Source organism: Eschscholzia californica, unplaced genomic scaffold, assembly GCF_041429995.1.
Source record: "Eschscholzia californica isolate CP2 unplaced genomic scaffold, dmEscCali1.0.p SCAF_2, whole genome shotgun sequence".
NCBI classification, from domain to species: domain Eukaryota; kingdom Viridiplantae; phylum Streptophyta; class Magnoliopsida; order Ranunculales; family Papaveraceae; genus Eschscholzia; species Eschscholzia californica.
In genome coordinates this window covers 53,024,109-53,036,912 of record NW_028238309.1, presented here as the reverse complement: position 1 = coordinate 53,036,912, position 12,804 = coordinate 53,024,109, and the positions used below count along the sequence as shown (strand labels likewise).

Below are 12,804 nucleotides of genomic sequence, written 5' to 3'. Positions count from 1 at the left end.
GACTTTTGCAAAGTCGTAATGCTCTTGCATATGCCCTTGGGAAGGGCGAAGCATTGCATTTGGTATCGGGGTACGACCGCAGCTATAGTCGAGATGACTATAGTGCGACCCGCTTGAGAGAGAAAACTGTGCTTCCATTTATCTAATTTCATTTTTATTTTATGAAGAATATCATTAAAGATTTGCTTTTTATTAGCACCAATGAATAATTGTGCTCCTAGATATTTCTCCGACGTGGAGGCATATTTAACTTTGAGGGAACGCATAATCATACGTTTGAATTTAGGGTGCAAGTTCTTAGAGTAAAAAATGTTAGATTTAGCGTAGTTGATCATTTGACCAGACGCGTTGCAAAATGTATTAAGAATATTCTTGAGGGTATGGATATTACCCAGAGAGTTACGACCGAAAATTATACAGTCGTCTGCAAAGAGAAGATGAGAGATGGTGAGGTTAGGGTTTTTTGTAGGGAAACCCTTGAAATTATCTCTATCCTGTTCCTCTTTAAGCAGACGACTGAGCCCCTCCATAGCTAGAGTAAACAAAAAAGGGGAGAGGGGGTCTCCTTGTCTGATACCTCTAGAGGGGTGGAATGTGGGTCCCGGACGCCCATTGACTAAAACCGCCATTGAGGAGGTTGTAATGCATTGGCCAATCATTTGGATCCAATGATCCGAATAACCCAATTTTGCCAAGATATCTGTTAGGAAACTCCATTCAATCCTATCAAAAGCTTTGGACATGTCCAGCTTAAGTCCAAAGTAACCTGTAGCACCTTTCATGGTTTTGAGAGAATGGATGATTTCCTGTCCCATGATAATATTATCAGAGATTTATCTACCTGGGACATAAGCCGCCTGGAAAGGGGAGATGATATTATGAAGCGATTTTTTGAATCTATTAGCCAATATTTTCGTTATAATCTTATAGGTGGTATTTAAAAGGCTAATGGGTCTATAGTTAGCTGGCGTTTGTGGGCTTGTGGTTTTCGGGATGAGGCAGATATGAGTATGATTAGTGTCTTGTGGAAGCTCAGCCGTCTCAAAGAAATCTTGTACTAATCTGTAAATATTGGGACTAAGAAATTGATAAAGACTATTTAGGTCTAAGTCAAGAAATATGGCAATGAGCCATACATCTACTAAGAAATTGATAAAGACTATAAGTCCAAATATATCGTAACCCAATAGAATTTGAAAGATTTCTTAGGGTTGAGTTAATCAATATATTGTTGCTAAACCCGTAATTTTTGAAATCGTAGTTTCTAAACCTTTAGTTGCCAATTTTTTTTTGTTTTGAGAAATGGACTACAATCTACGTCATACAAGACATTGGTACATCAACACGATGTGATAAGCACAATAACCGTCTAAGTTAAATTAATAATGAAAGAGGCCTAAAGCCCAACAAACTTGTTACGTTATTTATACCTTCAATAACTCAAATTCATTAACCATGGATTTCACCTCCTGTGAGAATCAAACTTGAGACCTCCAAGATTTTAGAGTTTATGTCAATTCTATTAACCACTTAAACGACCAAGTGTAGACCCTTAGTTGCCAAAATTGCACATCTTCTTCTCCAAAATTACCAAAAACACCACCGTTGCTCCCTCTATGTTCACACAACAACAAATTTGATATTCATTAAGATCCTTCCACATTAAGTTCTCCTTCATTAAGGTTTGTCAAGTGTCATTCATTAAATTTTTTCATTTATCACTTTCTCGTTTTTCAACTATAGATTGTTGCATTGTGTATAGTTTTGTTGTTCTTTCTCAAAGCTATGATGCTAATCATTTTCCTAAAAACCACAATGTCATTGTTTCTCTCTCTACAATATTGTTTTTTTCCAAATGCATGAAAAGTAATATGCATTTGGAAAAATTATGTATGTTGTCGTTGCATTTTCTTGATTCTAACAACATATTTACATTTAGTAATTTTTTGACTTACCTAGACAATCATTTACGTTTTCTTAATATTGAATGAGCGAGTTTGTTTCTTAACCAACAACCCCTTCAATTTCTTGTAGCATTTCTTTGGTTTTGCATTAATTTTGAAAATTTTCACCAACATGTTCTCTAACAAAATTCAACATACTTTATAAACTAAACAACGTTGCTCCCATAATGACTTTATCGGCAATAAAAGTGTACAAATTTTGCTTAAAGTTTACATTATTATTCTTTTACGTTGTTTTTGTAACATTCCATGAGTTACAAACACTTGGTTGAATACTAACATATTTTGAAATTAACAAACCAGATTGTGGTTGTATGAGATTTTACATGTGGGGAAACTTGTTGTCAAATCTAACTATAAACGTTTTTCTATCACACACGATGTCAGCGGAAGATTTAACAATAGAAGCACAAAGAAATAGGGTTGAATTAACTATAAACATTTTTATCAGAAGGGTTGCAACAAAGTGTAAAAGGATTGTAAAAAAATATTTGTTTGGGCTTTTAACAAAAAAGTACTAATATTGAGGCTGTTACAAAACAACACATTATTTAGCTTTGATACAAATTTGATACAAATTCTTTTTAATAAAATATAATTTAGCTTTGATACAAATTTGATACAAATTCTTTTTACCAATATTGAGGCATTTTCTTGATTCTAACAATATATTATATAAGGATGGAGTTTAGAATTTGATACAAATTCTTTTTACCAAAAAGGTGAAAATGAGAAAGGTCTTGGTCTAGATGTACCAACTCATGTTGTTTAGCGATGTGTTAGTAATTTCTATCATTGAAGAAACATTTGCAACAACCATTCAGTATATTTGAGTCTCTATTTTCTGAATCTATAGATCAAATTTGAAGAGATAAAGAGAAAGTTATATAGCGCGAGAGAGTGTGAATAGTTGAGACATAGAGAAATCATCCAATGTCGAGATTGTTGGAAAAAAACAAAGTAAAAATCTTACAAAAAAGTGGGGATAGAAAGCGCATAAAAGGGAGAAAGGGTAAGAAAACAATATTAACATGTGTGAGGCGGTAGAATTTTATGTTTTGAAAGTGGAGAATCATTCTACCATCAGAAATAGATTTTCTCATTATTTTTCGTCAAACTAAACAGTAGATTATCAAGTCCCCAACAAAAATTAATTTCCCCAAGAAAAATAATATTCCCAGAAAAGACAATACAGAGTTTTACACTAGGAATGCTCTCAATTAAGCCTTAACATGTAGGACTAATAGAGAGATTTAATTGGATATCTATTTGGATCCAAAATTAGAAACATTTCTAAAAAAACAAAAGTAGGAAGTCTCGTAATTTAGAAACAAATTCCAAAATAACCGTTGAAAGAAAGAAAGAAAAATTTGAAGTTCACTCGGGAAAATCAACTCTATAAATACTTACCCCCACTTAATTAAGAAAGAAACAAACAACAAAACACAAATACGGAGAATCAGGAGAAGATGATTGATGAAGTTATGAACCTGAAACACATGCTCTCTGTTTCAGACAACTATTCTGAATCTAGGGTTTTCAATCCAATGAAATCTCTTCATGCACTTCCTATTACAGTTGAAATACTCCAAGTAAGTCCCCCCAGATTACTCTTATTTGTGTTTTTCAATTTGGATTTAGGTTTACTGTTATTTAGAGAGAGGGAATCATGCTGTTTGTCTCGTTTTATAGTTGTTGTTTAGACCCAGGAGAGGAGGTGGGTTTGTGACCCCTATTCTCCCGGAATCACATATATTAATATTTATTGACAAATATATCCTTAACAAAATATTGAATTACCAATTTTATTTTGTGTAGGATTTGGTTTTAATAGGTACTATTTATATTTATGAACAAAATTTAATTTTAGATAAATTTCTATTTCGGTTTACGAACAACATTTTATTTTAGATAAATTTTTATTAAGACATTTATTAATTATCTTTAAATTCTAATCCTTTGATGTATCGTGTTATTATTTCATATCTACGAATTGAAAAAATAATACTGATTTTAATATATAATAAAATTGATGTGTATATTTTATGCAAAAAAAAAGTTGATGTTTATTTTATGTAGGATATGTCAGGAATCAAACATCTAATTAGGAATATGTAAGGAATCAAACATCAACTTCCCATTCCTGGTCCAACCAAACATCTAATTAGGAATATGTCAGGAATCAAATTCCCATTCATGGCCAAACTAAACATCAAACTACAGTAATTTGATTCCGAGGAATTTTGTTACGGGAATGTGTTTCTCAGGAATCACATTTCATTCCCGCGCGCCAAACATGACCTTAGGATTTTAGGTTTTAGGTTTACGGTTTAGGGTCGTAGGTTTTAGGGTTTTCACAAAAAACCCCTTTTTTTCTTCATCATTGTTGTTTAGACGTGAGGGTTTAAAGTTGGCCGCGCCTAAAGAAAATTCTCCGGGGAATAAATTCTCGAGGGAATCCAGATTTTTTTGAAAGTTCTCCGAGGAATAAATTTTTCTGGGGAATACAAAATACATTTTTTTGAAAGTTCTCCTCCATCTCATCTGTTCTCTCTGCCACTTCATCTTCTCGCCACTTCATCATCTTCTTCGGCAAAGGTCGCCGACCGACCAATTTTCCGATCGGCGACCTTCAAACATAAAAAAAACTAAAATTAAAATTTTTTTTTCTCTCTCTCTCCAATTTTTTTTTCCTTTCTCTCTCTGTTCAAACATAAAAAAAATTAAAATTAAAATTTTTTTTCTCTCTCTCTCCAAAATTTTTTTTTTCCTTTCCTCTCTCTCTAAAATAGATATAGAGAGAGAGGAAAGGAAAAAAAATTGGAGAGACAAATTTTTTTTTTTTTTTAAATTTTATGTTTGAAGGTTGTCGACCGGAAAATTGGTCGGTCGACGACCTTCGCCGGAGAAGATGATGAGATGGCGTGAAGATGAGGTGGTAGAGAGGTGATGAGATGGAGGAGCTTTTTTTTTATAGCATCTTCTAAAATTAGAAGCCCCTTAGCAATAAAAAGAAACATAAAAGTCAATCTAATTTGATTAGTTTTAAGAATAGTCTTTATTCTCCGGAGAATTTTTTTTATTCCCAAAGTCGCGGCCTTAAAGTTTAATGTTTTAGGGTTCTGATAAAAAGCCCTGTTTTTCTTTATCGTTTCTAAGAACTAATTGCAAGATTATCAACTAATAATGGTGGTTTAATCATTTTACGAATGGTGGTTTAATCATTTTACGGGCTACCCAAATTGGAATAATTATCAATACAATAAAGAAGAAATCAGAGTCTACTAAGATCCGTCTACTAGCCAAAACTCTCATCAGTAAATAGAAAAATAAGACTACTACTAATGATGTTGCTACTCAGAATTTGATCAACAAAGACCCAAGTTTTACTCATGAAAAGCAAGAAGATGAGAAAATGGGGTTAGTGGTGGATGACAAAAATTCAGGTGGTGCTGAAGAAAGGGTAAGTCTCTCTCTCTCTCTCTCTCTCTCTCTCTCTCTCTCTCTCTCTCTCTCTCTCTCTCTCTCTCTCTCTCTCTCTCTCTCTCTCTCTCTCTCTCTCTCTCTCTCTCTCTCTCTCTCTCTCTCTCTCTCTCTCTCTCTCTCTCTCTCTCTCTCTCTCTCTCTCTCTCTCTCTCTCTCTCTCTCTCTGCTGAAGAGAAAATGTGTACTTATAATGTTTAACTTGTATATGTTTTGATGTTTAAATCATTTCTCAATTTATATGTGCAGGGATGGGTTGTAGTTAAATGCCTCCGTAACGACGCCAATAGCATGAAAATCAGATTTAGACTACAGAAATTGCCCCAACATGAACCAGCAGAAACACAACCTGCAAACGTATTGAAGACGGAGGAGAAACATAACAAGTTGTCGGTGGTCTCAAACGACAATAAAGATCAAGTTCGAAAGGACAATAAGTTTACATTCCGAGCAAAACTCGAACCTAGCAAAAGAAAACTTAACGATATGTATGAAGCAGATGCAGAAACACAAACTGCAAACATATCGAAGATGGAGAAGAAACAGGACAAGTTGTTGGTTGTTATGAACGACAATAAAGATCAAGTTCAAAAAGACGATGAGTTTACATTCCAATCAGAACTCGAAGCTACCAAGAGAAAACTTCATGATGGGTATGAAGCAGCCGAAACACAAACGACAAACATATCGAAGATGGAGCAGAAACAGGACAAGTTGTTGGTGGTTACGAAAGACAATAATGTTCAAGTTCAAAAGGACGATGGGTTCACATTCCGAGCAAAACTCGAAGCTAGCAAGAGGAAACTTTGTTGTTCCTCTAGTTATCAATCGATAAGTCAATTTCTCTCTGTCTTGGCTTGATTTAGACAGAGTTTCCTTTCTCTAACTTATAGAGAGATAAACTATTAAGGAATAATGATTTATCAATATTCCTTCTTTCGGACTAACCGAGATAGGTGTTAATGTAGTCGAGGCAAGAATAAATTCTCTTTCCTTAAGACATTTTACACCCCCGTAACAGTACCAAACGTTAGGGTGTATGCCTTCGAGATACAACGACTTTCCTTTCAGAGTTTTAAGATGGTACTTCTTTATTCTGAAAGCGGACGAACCTTTGTAAGTATTATGAGCTCTTGGACTAATGCGGATGATCTTCTATATGCTTCAGAAATTCAAATATCACTTGAAACTTCTTTCTTCCTTTTTCTAGATATTCTAGTCTAACCAGAACTTCTAGAAATACTTCCTAATTAGATATTCTAGGCAAACCAGAACTTCTAATTGTTAGAAGAGAAGAGAAGAAGAGAAGAGAATGAATTGATGAGAATTGGAATGGTTTTGGGTTGTTTATATAGGAGTTGAATGGGTGCATAGTGTCTGTTGGGTTAAAAGATGTATCCATTCGAAAGGGTGGACTAAACAGAAACAATAACTGAATATTGGGGTCGGTTGGACCCTGGGACGTCGGATCTGGGTGAAAAATGCGGAACAAACGCCGACCATCGGATGGAGATGGATTGTGCCCGAACGTTACCCAACGAAGGAGAATTTCGGCCGTGAGATCATGATCTGGAGAGATCCCGGCGTTAGCCCGACACGCGGTTGACGCGCTCCGTTGGATCTGCATGGATCCAACGCTCGTGGACACGTACCGACATCGTCCCGCTCATCGTAATGTGCGACCGTTGGATCTTAAAGAAATCCCGCGCATTGAACGCGTGCCGTCCAGATTTGGATGCGCGTGGTTCGCTCAAACGGCCCCTGATCTAACTTGTCCCGTTTGACGTTTCAGACCCTAACTTAACCGTTTTTTCATCCAAACTTCAAACTCGAATTTCTCATTCATCCGGAATCGGATTCGAGTAATTTTTTGCTCTAAATTGAAGAGCTCGACGAGACGAGCGCAATGGCGCATTTGCTTTCTGAGTTTGACGAGTCGAGTCGAGCCAAAATTGGCTCCGATTCCAACAAACTTCACGATGGTTATGAAAGAATAGAGAAAGGTTTGTAATCCTTATCTTCAATGATTTTGATTCGTTCAATTTTAGTTAGCTTCAAATGGTATTCAAGTTGGTTTTGTTGTCTTTCATGTTTAATATATTAATCATAGTTTTATGTTATGTGCAGCCAAAAAGCAGAGAACGATAAAGACGATTGACTTTAAAAATCTTCCACAAAACAGAGTTGGCAATGGAACTAAAGTGAAGACCCAAAATTTGCGACAACGCATAATGAAAACAGGACAAAGTTTACATAATTCATACAAAAGTAGTTGGGGTACAAGATCTGCATATTGTATTTGAAGACGTCAAAGGGCACGAGTTGAAATTCTCAGGAAAAAGTCTGATGTCTGAAACTATATAAACAATGGTGATGTAGTTAGATAAATTTGATGAAGAACTACGTTATGCTTGATCCCTTTTCTATTTTGTGGGTACGTAGGCAGCTGCTTAATGGCATGTCATTGTGTTGTTCATCTTCCCAAAATAAAGTTTTTTCACCATTATTGATGTGGGCTGTGGTGTATTTCTTCACAAGCTTTACAACCGTTAAAATTTGTTTCCAAGGCTCGCCTTTTTTCTGTCGATTTAGCTCTTTCGGGCGCCACCAAAATGGATTTCCCTTGTATCGCTCTCTAATCATCTGACATCAAAGAGTGTTGCTTTCGTTTCCATTCCTCCAAATCCATTTAGCAAGAAGGGAGAGATTAGTATCTTTCAGCTTCTTGATTCCTAATCCTCCTTGACAATGAGATTAGTCTCCCCACATGAAAGTTTTTATCAATTTATCAATTTGGTTTGCAATGTTGCTTGGAATGAGAAAGATGGATAATAAGTAGAAAGGCATCGCTGATAGGGTCGATTTAATGAGCACCAATCTGCCTCTTTTAGACAAAAATCTCCTTTTCCATGGAGCTAACCTTTTTGCTATTTTTTCAACGAGGGGATTCCAAAAGAATCTGGATCGAGCTGAGACCCAATGGCGTCCCCAGATAGGTTAGTGTAAAGATTCCTACCTCAAATTCTAGTTCTTTTTGCTGCTGGATTAGTAAAAGCTTCGAATAAACCGATGTCAATAATCGAGCATTTTTGTTTGTTGATTTTGAGGCCGGTTAAGGATTCAAAGGATTCTAATAATACTAAAAGCTCGCCCAAGTCATCCAAATTTGGCTCCCTGAATACTATTGCGTCATCAGAGAATTGGGGATGAGTATAAGGTTTACCTTTCTTTGGGACTTCTCCAAATTTGGCTCCCTGAATCCTTTGATCTTGCCTAATCTGACTGTTCTGCCATTTGAGTACCAAAAACTTCTCCAATAATGAGGAATAAAATGGGTATAAAAGATCACCTTGACGCATACCTCTTCAATTCGAGAAGAAACCTTATGGTTTACCATTTATAAGGATAGAGAAATATGTTGAAGAGATTAAATTGTCATCTTTGTCATCTCCAGCGAAAATTCATAGATTTGAGAGTGTTCATAAGAGCGCACCCAATTGACACTATCAAAAGTTTTCTCAATGTCTAGTTTGATGACCAATTCGTCTTTCTATGTTTTTGAATTAATGATCTATGAGTTCAGAAGCCATTAGAATTGAGTCAAGGATTTGTCTGTCTTTAGTAAAGCTATTCTGCTCTGATGAAATAATGGTGGGAAGGATTGCTTGAAGACGGTTAGACAAGGCATTTGAATTTATTTTTTATGGATTCCATTTATAAGGCTGATAGGAGGGTAATCTCTACCAACAACATAATGTGTAGGTCATGTCCACTCATTGCCAATTAGTTTTGAGTTAGAAGACTACAAACTTAACATACTTAAACGTGGGTCATTCTCGGGGTTCAGAATGATAGCTGAAGAAGTAATATTCTTACGAATAACTTGCTCGTCCCATTCTTCGTGTAGATAAAGAATGGTTGATGCTAGTGATTTAATTATTTTGTACCTACGACGACAACTTTGGCGCTCTGTTAGAGAGAGAGAGAGAGAGAGTCAAAGATCCCTCTCTTACCTTTGTAGGCTCAATAATTGAACTTCTCTCTCTCTCCGAAATAACGTTCGATTTCTTTAATCTTTTCTTCACTTTTTTATTCCTACGTATCGAATGCTAGTTTGTTAATGTCAGTTTCTATCCCTCCTTTCCATAAAATTCCCGCAGGTTCCTCTCCCAACATTTCGTTCTTTTTCTTGAAGTTTATTAAAGGAAAAGATCATCTAAAACCTGCCTTCGTGAAATATCTCTCTTGTCTCTCTCCGCTCGTTAGAGAGAGTCAAAGATCTTCAACCAAAGTTTTAACGTTAAAACATTCAAGTGCCTAGGTGCCTAAAAGATTCCCAACGCTTATAGAGTTTGGGCACCTGCTAATAGACTCAGATGCTAATAGCAGTTTGGTTGGGTGCTTTTGGCAGGGTCCTCTCAATTAAGCCTTAACAGGCAGGACTTATAGAGAGTTTTACACTAGGAATGCTCTTACAAAGACTATAAGTTCAAATATATCATAACTCATAAAAGTTGGCCAACGCTTTGGGAAAATCTATATAGTTTCCGGGGTGTGAAGTTTTGGGTGGAAACAAAAAAAAAATTGATTTTTTTATTTTCCCCAAACAACCAAATCTTTTTCAGCTTCTTCTTATTTTCTCCGGCGACTCCACCATCTCCGACGACTCCATCATCTCCAGCGACAAAGTTTTTTTTTTTATCCTCCCCATCTCCGGCGAAGGGGAGGAGCCCCTTCGCCGGAGGTCTGGTTTCCAGACGAGTCTGGTTTGATCTTCAAACCAGATCTCGTCTGGTTGTTCAAACCAGACGAGCTCCGGCGAAGGGGCTCCTCCCCTTCGCCGGAGAGAAAGAGAAGAAAGAGAGAAGAGAGGGAGAAGAGAGAGAAAGAGAAGAGAGAGAGAAAGAGAAGAGAGAGAGAGAGAAGAGAGAGAGAGAAAGAGAAGAGAGAGAGAGAGAGAGAGAGAGAGAGAGAGAGAGAGAGAGAAAGAGAGAGAAAGAGAAGATGGTGAAGTCGCCGGCAACATCCGGCCGGCGACTTTTTCCGGCGACATTAAAGGAGTGTTTGGTTTAATTTTTTTTGTTTTCCACCGTCTTCCCCGGAAACTTTAATGCTTTCCCCAAAATAGGGTCCTAAAAATTTTCTAGAAAAACAAAATTAAGCCTTAACACGTAGGACTAATAGAGAGATTTAATTGGATATTATTTGGATCCAAAATTAGAAACATTTCTAAAAAAACAAAAGTAGGAAGTCTGTTAATTTAGAAACAAATTCCAAAATAACCGTTGAAAGAAAGAAAGAAAAATTTGAAGTTCACTCGGGAAAATCAACTCTATAAATACTTACCCCCACTTAATTAAGAAAGAAACAAACAAACAAACAACAAAAACTAATACTATGGAAAATCAGGAGAAGATGATTGATGAAGTTATGAAGCTGAAAGACATGCTATCTGTTTCAGAAAACTATTCTGAATCTAGGGTTTTCAATCCAATGAAATCTCTTCAAGCACTTCCTATTACGGTTGAAATACTCCAAGTAAGTCCCCCCAGATTACTCTTATTTGTGTTTTTCAATTTGGATTTAGGTTTACTGTTATTTAGAGAGAGGGAATCATGCTGTTTGTCTCGTTTTATAGTTGTTGTTTAGAAGTTTAGGGTTCTGACAAAAACCCTTGTTTTTCTTCATTGTTTCTAAGAACTAATTGAAAGATTATCAACTAATTATGGTGGTTTAATCATTTTTCAGGCTACCCAAATTGGAAAAGTTATCAATAAAATAAAGAAGAAATCAGAGTCCATTAAGATCCGTCTACTAGCCCAAACTCTCATTAGTAAATGGAAAAATGTGGTAGATGAGTGGATTGAGAAAGATAAGACTACTACTAATGATGTTGCTACTCAGAATTTGATCAACAAAGATGAAAACCCAAGTTTTAATCATGAAAAGCAAGAAGATGGGAAAATGGGATGGGTTGTAGTTAAATGCCTCCGTATCGATGCCAATCCATTGAAAATCAGATTTAGACTACAGAAATTGCCCCAACATGAACCAGCAGAAACACAACCTGCAAACTTATCGAAGATGGAGGAGAAACATGACAGGTTGTTGGTGGTCTCGAATGAAAATAAAGATCAAGTTCAGAAGGACGATGAGTTTACCTTCCGAGCAAAACTCGAAGCTAGCAAGAGAAAACGTCACGATGGGTATGAACCCGCTGCAGAAACACAAACTGCAAACATATCGAAGATGGAGGAGAAACAGGACAAGTTGTTGGTTGTTATGAACGACAATAAAGATCAAGTTCAAAAGGACGATGAGTTTACACTCCGAGCAAAACTCGAACCTAGCAAGAGAAAACTTAACCATATGTATGAAGCAGCTGCAGAAACACAAACTGCAAACATATCGAAGATGGAGAAGAAACATGACAAGTTGTTGGTTGTTATGAACGACAATAAAGATCAAGTTCAAAAGGACGATGAGTTTACATTCCAAGCAGAAGTTGAAGCTACCAAGAGAAAACTTCATGATGGGTATGAAGCAGCCGAAACACAAACGACAAACATATCGAAGATGGAGCAGAAACAAGACAAGTTGTTGGTGGTTACGAAAGACAATAATGTTCAAGTTCAAAAGGACGATGGGTTCACATTCCGAGCAAAACTCGAAGCTAGCAAGAGGAAACTTCACGATGGTTATGAAAGAATAGAGAAAGGTTTGTAATCCTTATCTTCAATGATTTTGATTCGTTCAATTTTAGTTAGCTTCAAATGGTATTCAAGTTGGTTTTGTTGTCTTTCATGTTTAATATATTAATCATAGTTTTATGTTATGTGCAGCCAAAAAGCAGAGAACGATAAAGACGATTGACTTTAAAAATCTTCCACAAAACAGAGTTGGCAATGGAACTAAAGTGAAGACCCAAAATTTGCGACAGCGCATAATGAAAACAGGACAAAGTTTACATAAATCATACAAAAGTAGTTGGGGTACAAGATCTACATATTGTATTTGAAGACGTCAAAGGGCACAAGTTGAAGTTCTCAGGAAAAAGTCTGATGTCTGAAATTATATAAACAATGGTGATGTAGTTAGATAAATTTGATGAAGAACTACGTTATGCTTGATCCCTTTTCTATTTTGTGGGTACGTAGGCAGCTGCACAATGGCATGTCATTGTGTTGTTCAGCATAAATATTTAACAAAAAAATATTCATTCATTCATTTTATAACATGTATATATCTAGTCCATGTTTTCGTAATGATCAGACCACCATCTTCTTACTGTTTCTTAATTCATTTGTTGTATAATATTTGTACATAAACAATATATAACACTATTCCATTGTTCTTT

The 12,804-nt window shown here is 36.0% G+C and overlaps 1 protein-coding gene across 1 annotated transcript; it reads left to right on the top strand.

Annotated features, from left to right (window-relative positions):
• The first annotated feature begins 10,743 nt into the window (after positions 1–10,743).
• Positions 10,744–12,173, top strand: LOC147558970 (uncharacterized). The gene is made up of 2 exons (XM_086659129.1): positions 10,744–10,985; positions 11,196–12,173. The coding sequence occupies exons 1-2, from the start codon at positions 10,845–10,847 to the stop codon at positions 12,171–12,173; spliced, it is 1,119 nt and encodes a 372-aa protein (XP_086515255.1). The 5' UTR covers positions 10,744–10,844.
• Positions 12,174–12,804: the final 631 nt, after the last annotated feature.